Here is a 25,230-nt window from a genome sequence, read left to right as displayed (position 1 = left end):
CAGGGAATGATGGGGCACTACTTAGACAAAGAGGTCAGGAAGGGCCCTTCTGACAGAATGACGTATAAGCCGAGATTGGGAGGAAGAAAAGAAGCTGCCCGTGTGAAGAGCCACGGGAAGGGTGAGCCGGCAGAGGACCTGTGCAAAGGCCCCGAGTCAAGAAAGAGTGTAGCGTTCTCAGAGAATTGCAAGAAGCCCAGTAAGGCTGAAGCTGAGAGGCGATAAATGAGGCTGGAGGGATGTGGCCTTATAAGGGATGGTGTTTGGATTTCATGGTAAGTGGGACGGAAAATCACTGGAAGGTTAAAGCAGGGAGTGAGTGATGGGACCTGCTTCATAATTTTCAAAGTTTTCCCCGGCTACTGTGTGAAGTCCGTGTCAGTCGGGGATAGTGTAGAAGTGGGGGAACCAGTCAGGGATGCTTACCACCGCCCAGGTGGGCAGCGAAGGTGGCTTAAAGCGGTAGCAGCGAGGTGAGCAGTAGACGTGTTTTGTGAAACGGTCTGGAGGTAGGTCCCACAGGGCTTGCCAATGGAGTGGATGTGGGAGGTGAGAGAGGGGGAAGAATGAAAAACAACTCCCAGCTTCCTGTTTATCAGGTTCGCTGCTGTTTACCAACGGGGAAATCTGGGGAGAAAGAGGTTCTGGGTAGGGATCACGAGTTTGGTTTTAGGGGCAGGAAATTGAAGGAGTCACTCTTGGCTGTCTCGGCTGTCTTGACGAGGGTGGGGCTTGAGTGGCTGGGGGCCCAGTCGAGGCTGGCTGTGACTTCGTGGTGGCTCTGTCCCAGGTAGCCGGAGGATTCCCCTGCAGAGCTCAGCAGAAAGGGGCGGAGGGATGGCAGGGTGGCTGAGATGTGGAGGCAAGGCCAGCATGGAAGTCATTACCCAGTGGTCAAAATCAAAATGTCAGGAATCTGAATTAGGAGGAAGAGAGCAGGAGGTTGGGAACAAAAGAAGATTCTGGTGGGCATCTGGGGGGTCTAGGAGTCTGGGGTCTTAGAGTCCACGATCTCAGGGACGGAGCACTTTGGGTGAGGCCAAGGGGGCGGGGCCATGTGAGTGGGAGGCTGGGTGGAGGAGAGCACGGGAGGGTGTTGGGAGCGGCAGGAGAGTGAGGTCCCCAAAGTGATGCTGGGGCCCCCGATGGAGAAGCGGACCTTGAGACGGGAGTCAATGTCCTGTGTGAGCGAAGAAGTCACCAAGGGCTGCTTGGCAGGTCCCCAAGGTGAGAAGAGGAGGGAGGTATCAGCAGGACGGCAAAGCGAAGGCCACAGTGAAAGGATGCGTGAGGGAAAGGCGCTCACTCCTCCTGTGGCAGAGTGAGTGGTTTCCCAGACCCTGCCAGGTGAGGGCTGCTCTGTCCCAGGTGTGTGTTAGGGGAGCCCAAGCTCCTTCCATCGCACAAGGTGGAGAATCGGGCAGGGAGTGTTCATGGTGGAGCGGGTTCCCAGCTGACACAGCGGGACCTCCGGAAGGGACACTGTGGAGGAAAGGGGAAGAGCCGCGCGGCACTCCTGTGAATGACCCCCTGACCCTCTCCAACCGGGGCTCCCCACCTCCTCAGTCTCTCCCTCTCAAATTCAGCCTTCATACGAGCTCCCAGGCACTCCTTCTAAAGTACCACTCCAGTCCCGCCTCTCTCCCACCTCAGAATCCCCAAGGGGTTGCCCACTGCCCTCCAGGTAAAGTCCCTGCTCTTTAGCTTGGTATCCGAGGCCCTTCCAGATGGATCTCATCTGCTGCCCTCCTCCTGGCCACTCTCATCCTAAACCCCCACAAACCAGTGCTACTTGTAGCCTCTGGGACTTTGCACATGCCATTCCCACTGCCTGGCAGGCCTTTGCCTCATCTCACGTGCCTGGAAAATGCCAGCACATCTTTCAGGCATCTCCTCCTAGGAGAAGCTTCTCTGACTCCCTCAAGGAGCTGTGATCGCCCTTTTCTTTGTGCCATCACTTGCCTCATCTACCTGCCTCTCCCACTAGACCAGGAGCTCCTTAGGAAAACAGACAGTGCGATACTCAATTCTGTGTGCTCCATTCCCAACCTGATACCTGGGATGCAAGAGCACTCAGTGACTATGTAATAAATAAAAGGATGACATTATAGGAAATTATAAGAGCCAGCATAGTGAGGACTCACTGTCATCCCTGGCACCGCATTAAGCTCTCTTTAAATGCACCACCTATGTCATCCTCCTACGGACTGTGGTGGGGTAGGCATGGTTACTGATATCCACTTCACAGATGAAGGAACAGGCGAAGTGACTTGCCGAGGACATGGTGTTTGTCAGTGGGAGAGATGGATTTTGAACTCAGAACTCAGGGCTAGTTCCAGTGTCCATGCACATACCCACATCCTCTGTTGCCTCCATGAAGGAGAGAACCACAAGATCTCAGAGAACAGGAGGGCCAGGGAGACTGAGGTCTGCAGGGGCGTCTGTGAGAAATTGACAACAAAGAAGTCAGCTTTTCTTTGAGTAACACAAATGCTGTTGGTTGTCTACCCGAATGCCCATTCCACCCACCTTCGGTGCTTTCCAGAGTTCTCCGCTTGCCTACGAACGCCCTTGGCCACACAATGCAGGTGCACCCCGACTTGTCTCAGTTGATGTCAATGGCATCATCTCTCTTGTCTGTGATTGGTTCATTGGTGGGTATGTGATCCAGTTAGCGCCCTAAAATTTCTTTTTAAATTGTGGTAAAATGTACATAATACAACATTTACCACTTGAACCATTTAAAAAGAGACAGCTGAACTTGCAGGATTTGGTTGGTGAAGATGTAGTGCCTGGAGCTTCTGCAGCCATCTTGGGATCATGAGGATAGCAGCCAACACATTGAGGTCAAGAGAATGAAAATTTATAAGAAAGAATCTGATATGATTGCAGAGCTACTGGATCACCCAACCTCAGTCCTTCCTGATACATGACCTAATAAACCACCCTGCTACCTAAGCTATTTTGAGTGGGTCCTCTGTTACTTTAGCTGGAAGTATATTGATACAGTGGCAGTGCAGGTGGTAGAAGAGTTCTTGCCTGGAAAAGGATGACACAAACTATATAAACTTCAACAATCTTTAGGAGCTACTGCCCTGGTCCGGTCCACTGGCCTTTGGTCTTCGAATGAGAATGATGACCTTGGCCTGGGTGAGTATTGATAGCGACCTGGGACATCATCTGAAAGTACAGTCTGGCAGCCTTGGGGTTCAGTTCGCCAAACATCAAATACGTATGCCCATGGTGCTGGGACCATGGGGATGAATCAGACACAATCCTTGCCCTTCAGGGGTGCACGGTGTAATGGGAGAGACGATCACAGGCCAGTGATGAGTGAGGTACAGTCTGTATCAGGTCCGGAGGCTGATGGGCGAGGTGGCCAGGTAAAACTCCATGTAGGCATTTCACAGGATGACATGAGAAGGGTCAGAGAAAAAAAGCATTCCTGGGCAGAATGAACAGCACTTGCAAACTCAGGGCAAAACGGTTCTCGGGGAAATTACAAGTCGTTTAGCATAATAGGAACTAGACTAGCCACTTTCAGGTCATGTGTCTCTGAGCAAATTACTTGACCTTTCTGAGGCTCAGAATTCACATTTATAAGAAAAAGAGAAAAAGAAAAGGAAAACAAAGTGGTTGCAAAATTAGGTAACAGAATGCATATACACAAGCACAGTGCTTGGCGTATATTAGATGCACAAGAAATCCTCTGTGTTATTCATCCACTGCTGTCACATGGTTCTAATTCCTTATCTCCTCTGACCCAGGTGGCTTGCTTCCCTTTCGCACTCATTCCTGAGCCTAGTGGTGAGCACTGCCTGGCCCCTGCCCCCCCCCCCCCCACACACACACACCCGAACTCCCACAGACTTTTCCTCGGGCTAGAAACCCGAGCCCACTGACTGGCCTGAGACAGCTTCTAGGGCTGGGTGGTTTGTGTTATTCCTTCTCTTGTCTTCTCTCTCCCTTTTTTCCTCTAAATGCAACAAAATAAAACCAAACAAAAAGCCCAATGCCTGGCGTGGCTTGTCAGGGAGTTATGCAAGTGTGTAAAAAAATAAAATAAAATAAACATTGAGTTTTCAGCATTTGGGGCTGTTTGATTAGGCAGGGAGCAGAGCCAAAGGCCGGTGAGACTTGGGGAAGGCTCAGGGCAGAGGGGACAGGGGAGGAGCTGGAGAGGGGGCCGGAGGGGGCCCAGGACCAGCTCGGAAGTGGCCGTTGGCCTCCTGCAGACTTGGGAGTGCTCCGGCTGACTGAGCCCAGGCGCAGGGCATTCGGGACGCAACTGCTCCACTTTCCCTGGCCATCCACCATCCCTGTTCCCCGGCCATCAGGACTCACCAGGGGTCACTCCACCCTTCCCCAGTCACGGCAAAAGACTCTGTGCTCTTTTCTCAATAGTCAGGGCCGCCCCCTCCTCTCCTGAGAAGGAGATTGAGTCCACAGCCTGTCTTCATTACCCACCCACCCACCCCCATCAGTATAGTTTTTCAATGCTCTAACTTAACTCCTGCTAAGTACGGTTTTTGCCCATTTTCCTTCATCCCGTCTACAATTAAGCTGGAAAACGGCTGGGTGCCACTGGCAGAGTGAGTCTCCCTGCCTCCCTTCCTCAGGCTGGACCCAGACATCATCATCATCATCACCCGGGCCACTGCAGGTGTCTGTGGCCCTTCGGGACGCATTCCACAAACATTTATAGAGCCCCCAGCATTTACCAGACAGTTGAATCCTTTATTTCACGGAGCCCTCAGAACAGACGACAGCCCTGAGGCTCAGAGAGGTTGAGTAACTTCAGCACGACCACACAGCTGCTAAGTGATGGAGAAGGGGTTTGAATCTAGGTTTTACTTCAAAGTCTCCGTCACTCTCCTACACCAGCTCCGTGTGGAAGCTCCCTCACCTGGGTTCTAGGGTCTCGGAGCCTCTTGTTTCCTCTGAACTGGGAGGATGCTCTGGAGGCCTGACCTGGAGATGAGGAGGGCGTGGCCGGGACAGCAGACCCTGTTGAGCTTGTTCCACGTCACTTTCCAGATCCTGATAGGGAAACTGAGGTTTCGAAAGACTTCGCGGCCCTGTTCCGACCCCGAGATGCTTGGACCTGCGGGCCGGGCTCTGGCGCGAGAAATCCGCGGGTTGCGGGCCGGCGGGGAGGGGCGGAGCGAGGGCAGAGGGTCTGCGCCAGGGTGCAGAGCACGCGTGCGGCTGCCAGCCCTGCGCTCCAAGCGCAGCGCCCTGGCTGCGGGCAAGGGTGGGCGGGAGGGGGCTACGGACTCCCGGGCCCGGCGCTCCAGTCCGTTTTTTGCTGCGGATCCCGGGAAGGGGGGCCGGCTCGGGGGTGGGACTGCAAAGGGGGGGATTCCCTCCCTCGTGCGAGCGGAGGACTGGCTCTTCTCCGGGTCGGGAGCTACGGCCCGGACGGAGGTGCGACGGAGAGCACGAGCACCGGGCGGCGAGCGAGGAGCGGACCGCCGAGCGGGGCCCTGGGGAGAGCGCGGGCCGGACCGAGCCGCCCCAGAGGACCGATGTGCCGGGTGGGGCGCTGGCCCCAGAGGGCGTGAGCCGCTGGCAGATTGAGCAACTTGGGAACCAGCGGGCGGAGCGCGGGAGAGCCCGGCGCCCAGGACAGTCCTGCGGCGGGCGGGTGAGCGGCCGCTCCCTCGCCCCTCCCGGGTCTGCCCCCGCCGCGGCTGGCAGAGCGGAGGTGAGTCCCCCCCTGAGGTGCCCTGTCCTCCTCCCTGGCGCCCCCTTCCCCAGGACCTGGGACGCTGCGGGCCCTTGCGTCGGGGCTCGGCCGAGCTGAGTGGCGGGGGCAGACAGCGAGAGGAAGAGGACTCTGGCCGCGCAGGAGGGAGAGGGCACCTCTTGGAGCCCCTCCTGCAAGCCCGGCTGCCCCCAGCCCGCGTCATCCTCCCAGCCAGGGGGCAGCCCCCTCCCGGCCGCTGCCTCGGGTTCTCCTCAACCCCGCAAACCCACTGATCGTCTTTACTCGCGGTTCTGAACGCCCCAAGTCCGCCAGCCATGTCCCCCACCACCCCTCATCCGGAGGCTTCGATTCCTGGTCTCGTCACCTCGGATTCCCCGAGTCCCGCGGTCCCTGGTTACCCGCACCCCAGTCCCGCAGCTCGGGCCCGGGTCCGACGTGGCAGGCGGCGTGCGGGGCGACCCCTTCCACTAGCGGTGGAGCGGCTCAGGGGCCGCAGGGGCGAGCTCCAGGGGTCGGATGGCGTTACTTGGTTGGGGAGAGGTGGGGGCTGCGTTTGCCCCGGGCTCCCAGGAGGGCAAGGGCGGGTTGGGTGTGCGCACTTGGGTGCAGGAGTTTTCTTATGAAATCAGCCTCTGGACTTGGAGAGCACGCTTGGATTTTGGGGGCAGTCAGGGGGACTTCAGGTCCGCCGCCCCTCTCCCTGCACCTGCCGGGCCTCTCCTGGATGGTGGGAGGGAAGAGTTTACTCGCTTGGAGCAGCGGTGAAGGAATGAGAAGCAGCCTCCTCGCTGCCCCTCGGTTTTGGGGGGACGAGCTGGGGCGGGGGGCGGGGGCAGAACCTGACCTAGCTCTGGCGACACTCTGATCCCGGACGGGTCGGACAGGCGCGTCCTTGGTTCCCCCTCTCTCAGCCCCCGCCCGGCAGTTCCTCTGTCCCCACCCGGGCAGCCCACTCTGCAGCCAAAACTCTCCACCCCCTTGCGAGGCTTGGGGAGGGCTAATGAGAAATGATGTGGATGGTTTACATTTTTGGGTCTGCGGCCCGCCCCAGACAGAATACCAATTTATCCTGATAGTGTTGCAGGCAAGAAGGTGAAAGGTATTCCAGCCCTCTAGGGGGACTGAGGCCCCGCCCTCACTCCGCCTCCAGCTGCGCCCCCTCCCTAGCTCCGGTCCTCCCCCCCCCCCACTCCCCGGCACGTGCGTCGTCTCTCTTCACTCTCCCGCCCTAGGTCAGCCTCTGTCTCCAGCCCCTTCCTCACCCCCTGAGTCTAGTCTCCAAACTAGGCCATGCCCCCATCCCTCCACCGCACGCCCCCGCACATACACAGCTCCTTGCCCCTTGCCCCACCCCCAGATCCCCAGTCCAGAGTGAGTAAACGGGCGGGTCATTGAGTAAGTAGGCTGTTACCGCAAGACCCTTCACCTCTCAGTGCCAGTAAAATGGGAAGAATTTTACTTTCCTCCCTGAGGAGTAAATGAGGGCCCAGCACGAAGCAGGTGGTGTAGGTTCATGATGAAGGCGAATCCCTCACTCCGACCCTGGCAGAGACAAACGGCCCTTCCTCGCCCCCTGGGTGCGCCCCCCGCCCCCCCACTCCCTGAGACCTTGATCGCTGCCGGCAGTTCCCATGACTGGCTCTGCCTGAGCAGAGTAACGGGCCTCAAAACAGCGAACTGTTTGATGTTTAGGGAGTGCCGTGTAGCCCGAGGGGCGAGGGAAATCGGACAGAGAGGAGTTAGTAGAAGTGAGGCTGCTGCTCAGAAGAAAGCCCTCAGCTCTGTCTCCTCACTCAGCCCTGGTCCGGGTGGTAGGGGTGTGTGTGTGTGTGTGTGTGCGCGCGCGCGCGCCCGCGCTCACTGCAAGTGTGTGGGGCATGGGGGTGCGCAGGGACCAGCTGGGGCTTGGTGTTGCAGGGTTTCTAGTCTGAGACCTACCCAGCTATGAAAATCAGGGTTCACATACATTTCGGAATCTCCGACCTTTAAAAACTTCAGGAGGTCTAGCCATACCGAGCCATCATTTCTGCCTATCAGCAGTCCACTGAGGTTGAACAGCACCTCCTCTCTTCCTGTGGGGCGTTCGCCCTTCGGACCCCCACCCACCCCCGCACGTACACACACATTCAGCTTCCTTCCTGTTTGTTGCTTGCAACCCTGGCATAACGAACTCTTCTGTCCTTTCCACAGTTGATGCTATATGCATTTTTTAAAGTGCTTGAAACACTTCCCATCTAGTGGTGGGTGACAGAGGCCAGTGTCGCTTGCTCCAGTGAAATTCAGATGTGGATCCTCCTCCCCATTTCCCAGTGGAGACCCTGGTTTGATGGTGATGCAGGTGGAAATGGGCCACGTAAGATCCTCAGTGGCCACACCTGGGTGGGCATGACAGGAGCTGGGCTAAAAGCTAAGATCTGGGAGGATGGGGGCGCTGGAGAATTTGGGGGAAAGTAGAGGAAGGGAGAGGAAGGGAGCTAACTTTTGCTGAGCTCTGACCCCAAAGTGTCAGACTCCATGCAGGGCAGACACACAGAGTGCAGAGATTCCTAGGAGACCTTTTCTGCACCAAGGACCCCAGGGGTACTGATCCCACAGGGAGACCAAAGAAAGAAAGTCTCAAAGACCCAGGATATTTTTAAAATTGATTTTTAGAGCGTGAGGAAGGGAGAGGGAGAGGGAGAAGGAGGGAAAGAGAAACATCTACTTGTTCCACTTATGCATGCATTCATTCTTTGTTTCTGTATTTGTCTTTTTAATTATTTATTTATTTATTTATTTATTTTTAGAGAGAGGGGAAAGGAGAGAGAAAGAAAGGGAGAGAAACATCAATGTGTGGTTGCCTCTTGCATACCCCTCACTGGGGACCTGGCCCACAACCTAGGCATGTGCCCTGACTGGGAATCGAACTGGCGACCCTTCGGTTCACAGGCCAGCACTCAGCCCACTGAGCCACACCAGCCAGGGCTATTGGTTGCTTCTTATCTGTGCCCTGACCCAAGATGGAACCCACAACCTTGGCCTATTGGGGCAGTAGTCTAACCAACTGAGCTACCTGGCCAGGGCCTCGCACACCCAGAATTTAACACCAGGTGTGTCTGCTGTGGTCTTTTCTTCCAGGGTCTGTACCTGCCTCAGGTCCTCAGACCTCAGTTTGAGAAATGCTGCAATTAAAGGTTAACCCCTCACTCCGAGTGACCACTGTGGGACCAAGGTGATCAACGATAGGAATAGATGCAAATATGGAAATTATCTAACAGTGCTCAGTGTTAAGATACATATCTAGAGGATGCAAAAACTGTTTCTATTGCTTCTTAGATGACCATTGGAATGCAGACACAAAATGAAGTCTTGGTCATAGAAAATACAACAAATATTATTGAGTTCTCACTCTGTGCCAGGCACATTCTAAGCAGTTTCATATATTGACTCATTTAAGCCGTAAAAAACAACAACCCTCTTGCAAATAAGGAAACTGAGGCTCAGACTAGCTAAGTGACTAGCCCAAGGTAACAGCCAATAAGCAGAAGAACCAAGATTTGAAGCCAGACAGTCTGACTCTGAAGTTTATACCCTTGACCACCACACTCTATGGCCAACCTCTGAGACTGTATCCTTGGGTCTGAAGACCCCAGTCTGATAAACCGAAGGTGATGGAAGTGTGCAGTGGGGGCTGGGGGAGGCAGGCGGGCTTTGGAAGGTCGCACAGGGAGTGCTGGAGGGGCAGGTAGGGGCTGGCAGCTGACAGGGCATTGGGGGCGGCTGGCCACAGCAGCAGGTGGGATTCATCAGCCTTGTGTAAACACTTCTCACAGGCAGCTTAACCACTTGAGTGTGTCTGGCCTTCAAAGCTGGTGGGAGGGGCCGAGGAGGGAGGTGCTAAGCTCTCCTGTGGGATAATGATTTATCTCCCAGGCAGGTGGGCTCCCCTGGGGCCTTCCTGCGCAGGCAAAGGGGGAGAGGGTAGGGGCAAGGGCTGGGAGGGACACTTCTACTCCAGCATTCAGATTTCTTATTTTGTAAGCCAGAAATGTGGCCAACTCTCAGAGCAAGCCTATGAAAATAGACGTAACTATCCCCATTTTATAGATGAGGAGACTGAGGTTCAGAGAGGCTAAGTGACTTGTCCAAAGGCCTCTCACCAGTGGATGAGAGGGTATGCTTCCCTGGCATCTGCAAAGCTTCTCGAAGGCTCCCTGTTCCCTCCTGTCCTTGGGTGGCGTGGGTGGGTGTGCGGCAACGCGTGGGCCTGTGTCTGCTGTGTGCTGGAAGTGTGTGTTCCTGCAAGTGTGCAATGGGTTTTTGTCCTCTGACTCCTAGGTTGGGCTCCAACTTCCCAGACACATTTTGTTGGGGAGGGACCAGCTCCCCCTGCCCCCAACACCAGGCCAACGGTCAGGAGACCTGGCTCTCACCGGGCTGGGGGATTATCCCCATTCTCTGTGTCTCTGCCCAGGGCTGCCTCTTTTATCCCCTCACAAAGGCCAGTCCCGCAGGGCCTGCTGTGTCAGAGTTTCTGTGGCTGGGGGGAAGCCTTATTTCCTTTCCTCCCGCCAAGCCCAGAGGGCCGCACAGAGACTGCCTGCTTGTCAGGGGCCCCTGTTCTGGCTCCAGGACAGGTGAAAGGCACAGGGGTGACTCAACACTGGGCAAGGAAAGCTGAGGGGCCACTCCCAGAAGGACAGAGAGCTCCTCTTCAAGAGACACGATGTTCCTGCAGCAGCATGAGGTCTGTAGGGCAGACCTAAAGAAAGACTTTTGGTTAGAACTGGCCAATGGTGGGCAGGGGGAGCCAGCTGGTCCCCAGTGTCCACCAGTTCAGTGCTGCGTGGGGCCACCAGGCTCCAGCTGCCTGGGTCGCCAGCTCTTGTCCCAGGGAGTTCTGCAAGATGGGAGAAGGGGCAGATTTCTCCTGTAGGGTTCCAGATGGGCACTTGTCATGTCCGAACATCCTGAATTCTCATAGGCTCCTGGGCGGGAGACTGCATGGGAGTGTAGGAGGCACAGGTTATAGGCCCCTTGGTACCCCAGAATTAACCCTTCTCTCTCCTCCCTCAACAGGTTGGGTTTTGGAGGTGTCCCTGCTGAAGTGACAAGTTCTCCCATGTGACAGACACTCCAGGTGTCTTTGAGGAAAGCTCTCTGGACCTCCTCATGGGCTGATGGAGAAGAGGGCTCCCCACACCCTTCTCTGCCTCCAGCTGAGATTATGGTGGATTTGGGACCCGGCCCGGGCCTGGGCCTCCTGCTGCTGACCCAGCCTCGGGGGCGTTAACAAGAGCCCTGTGCCATCCATAGCCCCAGAGACCACCCCTCCTACCAGGGGCCCGGACCTGGCGAGTGACTATGCGGCTTGGGCTGTGTGTGGTGGCCCTGGTTCTGAGCTGGATGCACCTCACTGCCAGCAGCCGGGGGACCAAGGGGAAGAGACAGAGGCGGAGTGAGTAATGAGCGGGGCTGAGTGTGGAGGGCCTCAGAGCCGTGGGCGGGGTAGCGGGGGGCGCCTGGGGGGCCATAGGGCTTTTGGTGGCTTCATTCTGTGATGGCCTTTGCCGATTTCTACTTGGATAGATTACTCCATAGATGATGCTGTTTGTAGATTATCCGGTTTGTGGATTAATTGGTTGAGATTGCGCGCTCTGTAGATTACTCACTTGGTCTATTTTCCCCTCGGTAGACTCTGCTTTCTAGATTAACCCTTCTCTTGTGAGGATCCAGTGTGTGGATTATGCCCTTCGACATGACACCAGCTGTGTGTGGTATCCATGGAGATGAGCCCTGGGTCCCAACCCCGAGGTGCTTGGTCCCCTCCGCCCTGATGGTTCAGGGCCCTTTCTTTCCGTGGTGGCTGAAGTGTACTCAACCCTTTGGGTCAGGAACTCCGCCCAGCTGGGTGGCAGGCCACAGCTTTCCCCGCCCAGATCAAGGGGCAGGCACGGTGGTGCTGGAAGATCCTGAGCATCTCCACTCCTGTGGCTTTTAGCCCTGCCTGGTGGGAATTGAGGAGTTGCACTGGGAGGTGAGGGGGAGGCAAGGGGCAGGAGTCAGGCGCTGCCCTCCTCCAGTCAGGACAACTTTGCTCTTTCCTCCTTTCTGTCAGATTCCACACAAGATATCATTGGCAGAAAGGGTTCTCAGAGCTTAAAATAAAACAAACCCATCATTGTACAGATGAGGAAACTGAGGCTACAATAGGGGAAGAGACGACAGGCCTAAGGACACACAGTCGGCATCAGAACCCAGGTCTCCTGCTTCCGGTGAGCCGAGTGGTCTTGAAAGCAGAGCTTGATAGAGTTCAACTTGAACCTGTCCCCACTGCCCTTGCTGTCCCTCACAGAGCGCTGTTCTAGGCGCTCCCAAGAGCAGGTCCTCTAGCCTCTGCTCCTGCTCTGCGTCTCCAGCGATGGGGGTTCCCTACCTGCCCCTTAAGTTGTGGGAGTGGCCACTGCACGTGAGAGACAGGAGTCAGGAGTGAGGTGGGGCCTGTGCGACAGACCTAGGGCTCGACCCCAAGGCCTGTCTTTCAGCATCCCCCATCAGAGGCATCCCGCCCATGGGCAGGCAGGTCCTTGGACGCCCGGCCTGGCCCTTCTTGCTTCCCTTCTGAGTCCGGCGGACTAAGGCTGCCAGGGAAAGTTGGAAGGTAGCGGACTTTGGTTGGGTCTCCACAGGAGTGGCCAAGGGCAGAACCCAGCCCAGGGACAGAAGCGCAGAGAACCGGCGAAGCTGAAAATCCCTGGCTTAACAGACAATTAGAGACGGTTAGGTTCAATCGGCAGTGAGGCCTCGCATTCCCTCCCACCTCCTCTATCACAGCCAGTGTTTTGGACTCTGCGGGCCAGAGGCGGTTTAGCAGTTCCCAGTGTCTCCTCTGTTTCTGCGATGAGAGCAGGAGTCTGAGTGCAGCCACTAACGCCCCTGCGACGTGCCCTAGTGATCGCGAGGCCCCGGACCTGGGCAGAGCCGCACACCCACCTGAACCAGGGGGCAGAAGACCTGTTGTTCTAAACTTTGTACTGAAAAAAAAAACAAAAAAACCAGTACTGGCCTGGCCATTAGAAAGGGCCTAGCCCCAGCCATGACCAATTGAAAACAGCAACTGTGACACTTTCGGTCCAGCCATATCCCACAGCCTGGGCAGCAGAAGCCCAGCTTTTATTACTAAGTGGCGTGAGGGACAGGCACTCCTGATGGTGAGATGGGAGGACCGGATAAGGTGAGGGGAAAGGCTTGGGGCGCAGTGAGGGTCCAAGAGGGATGGGTGCTCAGAGAGGACGGGGCGGCTGTTGCTAGGCAGCGCTGCTTACGGAACACCCGAGCGCCTGCAAGCGTCCTGGTCTAGGAACATAGTGAGGCTTGCATGAGACGATGTGTCACATGGAGCAAAACCTGTGTGCAAGGTCAAGCTTCGTATTGACTCCAGGAGGCTTGTCGTTGTCATGTAAGCGATGCGTGGACTGCTTTGCCCTGGGGTCCCCCGGGAAGTGGGGGAGGAAAGAAAGAGGAGCCAGACATCTGCATGTGGGTGCTCTGGCCTGCTGCCCACGCGGAGGGACGCTGGCGGACTGTGGGGCAGAGAGAGGCTTGCTGTGCATGTGAGCCTCAGGTCTGTCGGCTCTGTCCAGCACCCGGCAACCGTGTGACAGTGGGGCCGCCAGCAGCCACCTGATGTAGCTCTGATCTGGAGCCACACACCAGTGTTGGGGTATGAGTGATGGTCTCCCTGCATGGAGGGGCAGACGTTGAGCAGAGAATTCTCCAGTTATGAGTTACAAGCCCTGGTAGGGCGTCCTTCTGCTCCTCCTCTCACTGAGGACACATCCCAGCCCTGAGCCTCCTGCTCACTCCCCTTCGCCCCGTCCTGCCCCCTTTCCCACCTGGATGTCCTGTCCCCTTTCCCACCTGGATGTCCTGCCCAGCACAGGGCCCTCATTCCCTCACCATCCCACGCATTGAGGGCCCCTTCCTCTTGCTAGGACCCTTCCCCTATCAGATTCCTGGGCCTCTTCACTCAGTTCTGTCTCCATGAAGCCCCATTCCTTCCCTGACCTCTCCAGAAGATGGACCCCCCTTTTGTCCTTTCTCACCGCCCCGCTCCCCATTGGAGCTTTCATCCCCTCCTGCACTGGCCATCTGTCGAGTTCTTCTCCCCCTACTGGAGCCCCATTCATTCCTGGGGCCATTCCACAAACGTCCACGTGGAACCTGCAGAGCCTGGCTCTGGGTCATAGAAATGAACCTTGGGAAGTGTCTGGAGGAGGTGGAGGGGGGACAATTTCAATCTAGTGTCTCGATGCTACAATAGAATGAAAGGGGGGGCAGGGAGGGCCCAGAGTCAGCACCTCCTGAGCTGTGATTTTAGGGACCAGTCGGTGACCTCTGGCATGGGAGTGGGCAGTGGGTGAGGGTGAGCCGGCATGGCCACAGGTGTGGACTTGGGAGAGGAAAAGACTGTTCGCTCTGGAAGTGGGGGGCAGCTAGGCGTTGTAGATGGAGAAATGGTCTCTAAGAGGAGTTCTGGGGAACCCTAGGGTTCCCTAGGGGGACAGTGGGGGCAGCTGTGCTTGTATCTATCTCACACATGGAGGAGCTTTCCTATTAAAAACAAGGGTTGTGCTGCTGAAACAAACAGCCCGACACCTCTCAGGACAGAGCGTGGACCGCCGCCTGGGGCTGAGGGAGCGTCTCTGCTGCAGAGGCAGGCAGAGGTCAGGTGGTGGAGCGCTTTGTACTCACCAGGCCGAGGAGTCTGCACTTGACCTGACTTCAGCTACGGGTAACAAGGAGCCATTGACAGGCTTTAATCAGGGGAGCAGCAGGTCCAGCTACAGGACAGGGTGAGGGGAGGTGGCTTGAGGTGGGAGGCAAACAGGTCAGTTCAAAATGTATTTGAGCCCAGGTGAGAAAAAGGGAAGGTCTAAACCAAGCTCCCAGTCGAGTTAGAGAATGCTGGATCGTCCCAGGGAGGCATGCCGGATGGCACCAGGAGCAGACAGATCTGTCTCCTGGGAGAGTGGGAGGCCTGAGAAGGACCCTTGCCTACCCCCTCGCTGAAGCGCCTATTTCCTGTCACCCCCCACCCCCACCCACTTAACTCAGGCCTCTTACTGAACCAATGTCCAAGGTCATTCCTCCTCTGGGTCACTGCGAGTTCCTCTCCACCCCTCACTGACCTTCATCCAAGCCACCCGAGCCCCCATTCCTGTCCAGTCCCTCTCCCCACACTCTGTCAGACACTCAGCGAAGTCCGTTCGGATACCCGCCTCCCTGAGCCTCTGTCCCACTCACCGCATCCTCAGCCCTGCGTGCTGGGTGCCCCTCGTCCTTGCACTAGGTTCCCATTCAGAAATAAGACAGGTTCTGCCCTCCAGGGCTCTTTCACATGGGAAAAAGGACATTTAGAAATGATAACGATACGTGGTGATGTCTACTACGATGGATGCAATTGTCCGGGATGTGGGAACACAGTGACATATTCCATCCAGGTTTTGTAGGGGGGCAAGATTAGGAGAGACCTCCTGGGGGAGGAGACTTTAGCTTTGAGGCTTGAAGGAGTTAGTCAGCCTCTGGAGGAGGCATAGAGCGTCCCAGGCAGAGGGACCGACTTGCACAAAGGCAAGAGGTGTAAAGTAGTGTGATGTGTCCAGAGCAACAAAAATAGGTCCATATTGCTTAGGGACAGAGTTGAGAGATGAGGCAGGTGGGATCCGCTCGTGGAAGCTTTCTAGGAGAGGTGGAGGCGCTGAGCCTGAATTCTACAGGCATAGGAAGCTGTTGAGGGATTTTACCCAGGGGTGTGACGACCTCAGTTTTGGTTCTAGAAAGATGGGTCACTGGGGGAAGACACGCCATTCTTCAGGGAGGCAGGGGAGCTGATCATATGGACATCAACTTAAAGGGTTTTGGACAAAGATGAAGGAGGAGGAGAAGCAGCAGCAGAGAAACGGAGGAGGGCACAGCCTTGCCTCCCTGACCCAGGGACACAGGCTTCATGGGTGCTAGGGACAGAGTGGGGAGGGGGTGGTGGGAAGGGCAGAGCTGTGTTAGGGGGCTTGTGAAGAAGTTGGGAAGAAGGTGCCCCCCCCTCTGAGCCCCCCTCCACGGAGCCCACGTGCCCTCTGTGGGCAAGCCTGCTCCTCTGCATGCCCCTCCTGCCCCCTCATGGGCACAGGAGCTGGAGGGAGCCCATCCAACAGACTCTGACCGTGCCCTTCTGTGGTCCCTGCCCTTGCCAATAGAATAAAGCCCTCTTTTCAATTCTGTGCACACTCTGGGACGGTCAGTGCCTCGGAGCCTTTGCACAGGCCCTTCCTCCTGCCCGGCACGCCCTCTTCACCCAACCGGCTGGGGAAGGGAGTGCCCTCCATTGCTCCTCCATTCACCACAGTGCATAGCCAACCCTGTTTCCCACGTTCCTGGGTGGGTTTTTGTTGCTACACCTCTACACTCCCGGCTCCCAGCAGCTCTGGGCATGTGTTAGGTGTGCAATAAATGTCTACGGAATGAATGAGCTTTGGCTTTTCCCTTTGCATCATTATGCAACAGCCCCAACACACACAGAGCCCGGCATCCCCTGGCTCTCTGCCCCCTCCCTGCCCTCTCTTGCCTTGCTAAGCTGAGGACACCCTTTGGTTCCTACCCCCTTGATAAGCATCCTTTTCCTCATTCAACTGACCCCTGCCCGTCAATGAATGCCTCTCCTCGTTGCTGAGCCCCAAAACCTCATGGAGCTCAACTCCCTAATTCCTTGTCCCTCGCCCTGGCCTTAAGCCTCAAGGCCAGTTTTTCCACCTGAGCTCTATAACTTGACCCTCCCGTGTCCTTGGGCCTTCAGCCCGCCTCTGCGTCTTGAGATCACAGCCCCACTGCCAGCCGGTCTCCTCCCTCCCCCTCTCTGTGTTCTATGACCTGTCTGCCCCTCTCCTGGCTTTATCCCCACCTCCAGCCCTTCTGCTCACTCTTCATCCCACTGTGGTTTGGCTGTCCTCCCTACCACTCCACCAAAACTGCCCTTCTCAAGGCCACCTCCTACTGCAAGCCTCCTTAGATTCCCCTGCGAGCTCCCCAGCCAGCTCACCGACTGGGCCTCCTCCCAGCCCAGGTCCCTGCGGTCCCTCCCTTTTCACCTTGGCTTCCAGCCCCGCTCTCTCCCTCAGTCTCCTCCCACCTCTCCCGTGATTCCGACCCAGCTTCTCTCTGTGCCCCTCTTCCCCTGCTTGTCTGCTGACCCTGACGTGAGTGGTGCCCAGGCCTTGTCTTTGGCCGTCTTTTCCAGCTGCACAGCTCCTGCCCCCCGATGTCTTCCACTCCCAGGCTTCAACCCCAGTGACGGCTCCCAGGGTGGACCCCAGGTTCTCTCCCCTTCCCCAGCCAGCTTCTTGAAATAAGACGGCTCTCCTTCCCCACCTTCATTTCGCTCCTCAACCGCTGCCCCCTGCTCTCCATCCCCACTGGAGGCATCAGCAACCTGTTTGTTGCTGTTCTTTACACGACACCTCAGCAGCTTTTGGGGTGTGACGCCTCCCTCCTCTGTGGAACGTACCCTTCTCTTGGCTTCCATGACGCAATATGCTTTCAAGTGTGCCCTACCTGCCTGGTTGCCCCTTCTTGGCCTCTAAGCTAGCCCTTGTTTTCCTGTCCTTCTCTTAAATGTCTGACTCCTCCTCTCACTGTCTGTTCCCACTCTCCTCGTCACCTCATGGACCTGCGTGCCTTTGATGACTATTTACATTTTAAGGACTCCATGTCTCAACCTCCAGCCGAAGTTTTTCCCTTGAGAAACTAGACCACAGGTTCAACTGCCTCTGAGTCTCCCACAGGAACCGCAACTTCAACACATCTGAAGCCCTGCTACTCATTGTTTCCTTCCCCCAGCCTGCTCTTCCTCTCGTGGTCCCTCTCTTGGTGAAGAGCCGACAGCTACCTTGTCACCCAAGCCCAACACCCCCAAGCCCTCCTCAGCTTATGCTTCCCCCGACATCACCTAATCTCGCTGACTCTACCACCTGCGTACTTTACACGTGTCTCCTCCCTTCCATCCTCCTGGTTCAGCTCCATGTCTTCGGGCGTGGGAGTCCTCTGACCTCCAGTTTTGCCCTCCTGCGACCCTCGCTGCACACTACAGGGTGATCTTTCTAAAATGGAACCCAGACCATGTCCCCTATTTTAAAGCCCACAGTGATTCCTCATTACCTTTCAGATCCCCACGCGCACCACACTTTTTCTTGCCGTATCACTGATAGATCTGAAGGGAGACACACTCAGGGGATCTGTTGTTGGCTGAATGGGAGGTGGACAGCGGGGTTCTGAGAGGGCCTTTGCAAACCTGCTCTCCACAGAAGGGGTAAGGGAGCAATGAGTGAGGAGGGGAACCTGGCTGCGGAGGCTGCACGTGGGACCCCCAAATGACTTCAGGTATTGAAACCAAGGCAGCACCCTAAAGGGAGCAGTCATTTCAACAATGAATTAAATAAAAAACCTTGAGTAATAGAGGATTTAATGTACTTGAGGTAGAAATGATACCTAATATCTCTGGTGATGTAATTAATTTGAAATATAGCTGAAGAAAGGCCCCACGTGGAAAAGGAACCCCAAGGGCTCTCTCACAAGTCCAATACAGCATTTGAAGTACTTTTGCTCTCCTAATACCTAAACCAATAGGGACAATAGTGGCTTTTTACATTTCTTTTATTAATTAAAAAACATTGACTCCATACAAATAAATTTAAAAATCAGCCTAGTCACACTTTCAGTCTCCGTGTTGCCTCGTATTGTCCCCCCACTGGCCTTCTCGGACTCTGTGCCCTCTGCCTGGAACACGTACTGGCTGTGAAGCCTCTTTCAAGTGATTTAGCTTCTCCGTGTCCTCAGCAGTGAAAATGAGGATTCAAGAGAAAATGACAGTACCCTCTTCATGGGTTGTAGGCATTAAGTGAGTCAATGCTTGTAAGCCACAGAATGTCGACTTCCGGTAACATGCTGCTGTTACGATGATTATGATTCTGTCGTCATGGTTATTGTTGTGTTTGCTCTTCTCCTCTTCCCTTCTACACGTCTTCCTAAGTCCTCCTCCTCTCCTGTTGTGAAATCGGGGCTCATCCCCAGAGCAGACGCTGCTTCTCCTGGCCCTCCCAAGGGGGCATCCGCGTGTCCCTGTTTCTGGGGTGGGATGCCAGGCACACCAGTTGCAGGGTGACAGTCTGGGGGATGCGCTCCAGGTCTAGCCGACTCTGACCCTGAGTTCTGGTGCTGCAAGACCTCCTGCTGTCTCTGTTCTCCTTCCCCTGGCTCTCTGTCTCCAGCCCATAGCGATAGCTCCTCGCTGCCTGGCTCCTCCTTAGTGACTCATAAGTACTCTCCTTCCTTCTCAACTTGCTCTGCTTCCCATGGGCCTCTTTCAGGGACTGGACCCCCATTTGCCAGGTACCGTGGGCCTGAATACTAGGACTCTTCCCAGACTTCTCCTCTTATTGGTCACTGGGGCCTGCTGACTGTAGTCCCTCAGCATCTCTGAACCAGATTTCATTTAAGACTCTCTCATCTTTCCCACCTGGATGATCTGGTCAGCTTCTTTCCAAATGGTCCTTCAGTCTCTGGTCTTCACTCAGGCTGCCAATCAGAGCAGGTCTTGCTCCTGCTTAAAATTTGCCAGTGGCTCTCTATTGTCTAATCAGCTCTGAGAAAGTCCCCCAAAACCTCTGCAAAATGTTTGGGAAATGCAGCACTCTCTCTCCCCTTCTTGCCATAGAGAATCTTATTTAGACTTGTTGGATCCAGGGGTTCTTGGTCTTACCTGATACAGTGGCCCCTGAGAGCATTTAGGGGAATTGCGTTCCAGGGAATGCTCTTTGGGAAACGCTGCCTGGTAGGATCAAATGCAAGTTCCTTAGCATGATATAAAAGGCCCCTTAAGCCCTGGCTGGTGTAGCTCAGTGGATTGAGCGTGGGCTGCGAACCAAAGTATTGCAGGTTTGATTCCAAGTCAGGGCACATGCCTAGGTTGCAGGCCATGGCCAACAGCAACCGCACATTGATGTTTCTCTCTCTCTCTCTTTCTCTCTCCTTTCCCTCTCTAAAAATAAATAAATAAAATCTTAAAAAATAATAAAAGGCCCCTTAAAATAGGGCTCCTTATCTTTTACCACTCCCCTCCCTACTTCCCTGCACCTGAAATTACCTGCTATTCCTCTTGCGTTTTTTTTTTTGTTTGTTTGTTTTTTTACCTCTATAGTCCTGCTCCTAGAGAGCCATTGTCTCCACTTTCTAATGGAAAAACCTACCTATTCTTCAAGAGTTGGCTCAAATGACACCTCCTGTGTGACTCCTTCCCTCTCTTCTTTTTGGGTCCATTACTGCTTGGTCTTATCACTGTGTGGCTGTCAGCATTTGTTGGCAGGGCTGTCTGCACCACTGAAAGATTGCCGCAAGCTAGGTGTCTCTGCCTCCACTTCCCCGGCGCTCACACTGCACCCCGTACCTGGGAGGGGCTTGGTGAGTGCTAGCTGAACAAGTGGATGAGGAACCGAGATCAAAGGTCCGCTGTGGGCTGGTGCTCACACTGCCTCCAAGGACAATTTCCAGCCAGGGTTGCTCAACCTCAGCACCACTGACATTCCGAACCAGATCATTTGTTGTAGGGGCTGCCCACTGCACTGTAGGCTGTTTAGCGGCAGCTCTGGCTTCTCTCCCATAGATGCCAGCAGCAACCCCCTTCTCCAGCGTTACAATAAAATTGTCTCTAAACATTGCCAAATGTCCCCTGGGGAGCAGTATTGCCTCTGGTTGAAACCACTGCTCTAGACACAGGCATTCCAGTCATCTTCTTGTCTCTGGGCAGGTAATGTTTTTCTCTGATAGTTTTAACCTGTCATCCTTCTTGTCCTTAAAACTTTCCCAAGGATAAAAGACCCCCCTTCCTTTGGAGAAGGTAGGGGTGAGTTTGAGGAAGGGTGTGGCTTCAGTAGCTTCTCTGGGGACGGGGAAGCAAGCCTGGAAGGGGAGCCCGTGTCACACCCGGAGCTGTGTAGGCATTTCTTACGGATCCGAGCTCTCGCTCCAGGCATCTGCGCTGGTTCCCCTGGGAGAGGACCCTGGGGAGGTTTATAAAGCAGAGAGCTGCCAGCCTGGCCTGCGCTTTCTAAGAAGCACACTCACTCTGCAGCAGGAAAGTCCTGCCTACTCGCCCCACATCCTCGTGGGAGCCTGGGAAAGCCTGCGGTCCCTCCCACAGCCCTCTTCTCACCCGGGTTCCATCCTTGCAGTCAGTGCTGAGGGGAGCCAGGCCTGCGCCAAAGGCTGTGAGCTCTGCTCTGAGGTCAACGGCTGCCTCAAGTGCTCGCCCAAGCTGTTCATCCTGCTGGAGAGGAACGACATCCGCCAGGTGGGCATCTGCTTGCCGTCCTGCCCCCCTGGATACTTCGATGCCCGCAACCCCGACGTGAACAAGTGCATCAGTGAGTGTGGGCGGGGCTGGAGAAGGGCTCCAGAGACTCCGGACCCCGGGGAGGGTGCTTGGAACTGTTGGTGGCCAGCAAGAGGGGTAGGGGGGACTCCCAGAAGGGGAGATGAGGCTTCTGATTCCAGAATCCGGTTGTTGCTGGCCAGGCGTCTCCCCCGATACCCCATCCACGTTTCCAACTTCATGTGTCGGTATCAGAACTGCATCTCCTCCCGCCAGGCCTGCACCCACCTTTATCCCCACAGGTCAGTCTGTGTCTCAAGCCACCACCCAAGCCACAGACCTCAGGCCAGCCTCTTGTTGGTGCCATCCCCATCCATCCAATGACCGGAGCATGCCTGCACCGCCTCCTTTCTGTCCTCACGGCCATTGTCGTACCCAGGCTCCCCTCTTACCTCTCCTGGACAATCACAATAGCCTATTGATCTGCCCTCTGACCCTCCTCTGGTCCCCTTCGACCCGCCTTCACACCACAGCCAGGAAGATGCTTCTGAGACACACAACTATCCCATCACACTTCTGCTTAAAAACCTCCACTGGCTCCACGGACTGCAGAGAAATGCCGGCCCCGGCCAGCCTGCCCCTCCCCCTACCCCCCTTCCCATCTATCTTCTCACTCAGCTCCCTGCTCCCACACCAGCTCCGGTTCCAAGGGCTTCAAGGCCCGTGCTGTCACGCCTCCGTCCCATCTCAGCTGAGACATGCTGGGGGACACACGGTGAACACACTCCAATGAACAGAGCCAATCTTCCCTGCTATTTGTTCAGCGCCTTGGACTTTAGAATGCGTTTCCAGCTTGCATATCAGAAGGGAGATAGACCCTGAGTGACGGTTCTCTTTTTATAGCTGCTAACAGCGAGGCTGGAAGGGGTACGACGGAGCCCAGCTGGACCGACCCGGGTTGTGCTCGTAACTCGGCTACTTGTTCATTGTGTGGCTCTGGGCATGTCGTAACCTTTCCAAATCTCATCTTTAAAATGGGAGTACCAGTTCTTACCCCTGGGGTTTGTGTGGGAGGCATATGTAAAGCCCTTCCTGTCTGGCACTCAGTACATGGTAGGTGCATTGTTCTTACTGTATTCCACCTGCAACCAAACCCTGGAATCAGAACTCGAGAGAAGGAGGGAGGGAGGCGAAGCTGAGATAAGCAGCCACAGAGGCTAAACCGGTGCGGTGGGGAAGGGGAGCTTTCGAGGTTGGAGGTAGGCCCCTGAGGCTGCCCCCTTGGCCCTCAGGGTATTTGGGGTGGGGAGTTCCTGGCTGTGCCAGCTCCTGGGAAACTGGCTGCCCAGGCTCCAGGTGCCAGAGGCTGAGAGGAAGTTAGCCCCGCCCACAGTCTGAGAAGAGAGAGATTGTGAAAGACCCTGCCTGCTTCTGCGGCCCTGAACCCACCCTCCCCCACTTCTCCAGAGGCGGGAGAGCTGGCAGGAGGGCATGGGGAGGGACCCAGGAGTCCAACCGAGGCGATTCCTGGAACTCGCCTTGGCCTTGCAGAGGGAGAGGAATTTGCCCTGGGATTTCTTCCCCCTCCTCCAAGCTGATTCCTTCTGCCCCAGGCAGGAGGAGATCCAGGGTTTGGGTCCTGCGGATGCCCAGCGGTGAGGGAAGAGGGGACCACACAGCCGTGGTCAGGGGGTCGCTGTATCCCTCAGTTCAGCTCTGGCTGGGTGGTCCTCTGGGGGACCCTGCTCTCTCACCCCCACTAACCCCAGAGGGCCCTGCCCTCCTCCTCTGAAACTGACTGTCTTGGGCCTCACCTGGGGTTCCAGGGCCCGGGATTGGGTGTGGGTTGGGATTGGCTGATCCTGGTGAGTCCCAGGCAGCACTGGAGAGTGAGCACTTCGGCCTTCTCCCCTTGCCCCCGTCCTGTCCCAAGACCCCTCTCTGCAGTAATCCCAGCTCTGGACCACCGTCCTACTCTCGGTGTGGGTGGGCCTAGATGGTGGGCATTAGGATGGGGAGAAGGGGAAGAGTCCACTTCCAGGCTGAGCCAGAGGCCCCCACCCTGGTCCTCTCCGCAGAATGCAAGATCGAGCATTGTGAGGCCTGTTTCAGCCACAACTTCTGCACCAAGTGTCAGGAGAGCTTGTACCTGCACAAGGGCCGCTGCTACCTGAACTGTCCCGAGGGCTCCTCGGCGGCCAATGGCACCATGGAGTGCAGCAGCCCGGGTGAGTCACGTGGGTGCTGCGGGCAGGGGGTCCCCAGGAGGAGGGCGGGCCAGGGAGAGTGGGCTGGGGAACTGCCCAGAGAAACCTTACCCCATGACCATCCTCTGGGGTTTCTCTCAGAGCTCATCTGCCCTTTGGGCCTGAGCCCCAGGTAGAGAGCAGGTGGGAGGAGCTCTCCTGGGGCATTCTGGGCCGAGGAGGAGATGTGACCCACCCCCCCTCCGCCTTCCTTCTCTCCCTTCTGCCAGCTCAATGTGAAATGTCTGAGTGGTCCCCGTGGGGGCCGTGCTCCAAGAAGAAGAAGCTTTGTGGTTTCCGGAGGGGCTCCGAGGAGCGGACTCGAAGGGTCCTCCATGCCCCTGGGGGCGACCATGCTGTCTGTTCCGACACCAAAGAGATCCGGAGGTGCACGGTGCAGAGGACGCCCTGTCCCGAGGGTGAGCTTCAGCCTCAGTCTCCCCGGGGCTGGGGGGCAGGCACAGCCTCAAGGGATCTGGCCACCTCTGCTTCCTGCCTGTGGCCCAGGAGAGGGTCTCAGGCCAGGGCCGAGTGAGGCATCCCCAACTCAACACCCCATGCTGTGCAAACTAGTGCCAGGGCCTGGTGGAACTCTGTGTGGTGGGAGCTGGAAACATCTGGGTCCCTGTCCTTTCAGTTTCTCCGTTTCTTCTGAGCCAGTGGATGTTGGCTCTGGAAGGGCCCTCAGAGGTCAGATGAGGTTCATGGAAGACCACAGAGGTGTAGTGATTTGACCAAGGTCACTCAGCCTGCCGTTGGCAATGATGTGGCAGCTGGCTGCAGGGGGGTGGGGGTGGAGGGGGCCATCCTGCCTGTCCTAAAAACTGAACGGAATGTGTTGGCCCATTGGGATCCCAGGTCCGAGAAAGACATGAGGAAAAGGAGTGTGTGTGGTTTATCCAGGCATAGAGCATGAAAAGGCTCTTGGGACGCCCCCCTCATGGTGCAGGGTCCTCTGAAGTAGCTGATGGTCAGAGGAGGCCTTAAAGGGACCCTGACCGCCTAGTGGCAGCATTTCCAGCCTCCTCCTGGCCTCCCCCACCCAGCTTCCTCACCAGCCGCCTCCCAGGCCTGTGGCCATGCCTGGGGCCATGCCTGGGGCCTCCCTGCTTGTGGCAAGAGTTTCTGTGTTGAATCTTCCTGCTGTTGGGTTGCAGGGCAGAAGAGGAGGAAGGGAGGCCAGGGCCGGCGGGAGAACGCCAACAGGAACACCAGCAGGAAGGAGAGCAAGGAGGCGGGCACCGGCTCTCGAAGACGCAAGGGACAGCAGCAGCAGCAGCTACAAGGGACAGTGGGGCCACTCACATCTGCTGGGCCCACCTAGGGACATTCTTCAGCCTCCAGGCCCACGCAGAGAGTGGTAGAAGCTTTATTGAACTGGAGCCCGGGGTCAACATGAACACACACTCTGTACACGCACATGGACACACAGACACACATGCAGACCCCCATGTCCAAACATGCAATTGACATACATGCAAACATGTGTGCACACTTGTGTGCGTGCACACACTTGAGGCCACTGGAAAACACTTCTGCCCCTCAGCCATTACGGTGTGAACAGGGCAGGAGGGTGGCGGGGTCATCTCCACCCAGAAGAGGCCCAGCTCGACGCCTGCCGTGGATGTGGCCGAGAACGAGTTTCCCAGCATCCAGGCCCACTCTTTGCAGAGTGGAGCCTTCTGGAGGAGCCGGTAGGATGAGCCCAGAGTGGCAGGCAGGACCCAAAGCGTGAGGACTGGTCCACTTTCCAGCTTGATAGTCGTTGCACATCCATGACCCACGCCAGGATGGCCTTGACTCTGAAAACTGCTTAAAGGTTTATTTCAAATTAAAAACAAAAAGTAAATGACCACAGTAGCCCCAGACACCACATT

The 25,230-nt window shown here is 56.2% G+C and overlaps 1 protein-coding gene across 3 annotated transcripts; it reads left to right on the top strand.

Moving 5' to 3' along the window:
- Nucleotides 1–376: 376 nt before the first annotated feature.
- RSPO1 (R-spondin 1) lies at nucleotides 377–25,230 on the top strand. Of its 3 annotated transcripts, none has more exons than XM_045859343.1 (6): nucleotides 377–509; nucleotides 10,769–11,147; nucleotides 20,968–21,159; nucleotides 23,186–23,335; nucleotides 23,584–23,772; nucleotides 24,511–25,230. In XM_045859343.1, exons 2-6 carry the CDS (start codon nucleotides 11,054–11,056, stop codon nucleotides 24,675–24,677), a joined length of 792 nt encoding a protein of 263 aa, XP_045715299.1. In that variant the 5' UTR covers nucleotides 377–509; nucleotides 10,769–11,053; the 3' UTR covers nucleotides 24,678–25,230. The 3 variants fall into 3 exon arrangements, with proteins under 3 accessions (XP_045715299.1, XP_045715297.1, XP_045715298.1); XM_045859341.1 differs by lacking the exon at nucleotides 377–509 and adding an exon at nucleotides 5,391–5,707; XM_045859342.1 differs by lacking the exon at nucleotides 377–509 and adding an exon at nucleotides 10,286–10,436.

Source organism: Phyllostomus hastatus, unplaced genomic scaffold (genome assembly GCF_019186645.2).
Source record: "Phyllostomus hastatus isolate PE091 unplaced genomic scaffold, TTU_PhHast_1.1 phas_scaffold_182, whole genome shotgun sequence".
Taxonomy (NCBI): domain Eukaryota; kingdom Metazoa; phylum Chordata; class Mammalia; order Chiroptera; family Phyllostomidae; genus Phyllostomus; species Phyllostomus hastatus.
Note: the sequence above shows the minus strand (reverse complement) of the source record. Positions and strands in the feature narration are given on the sequence as shown.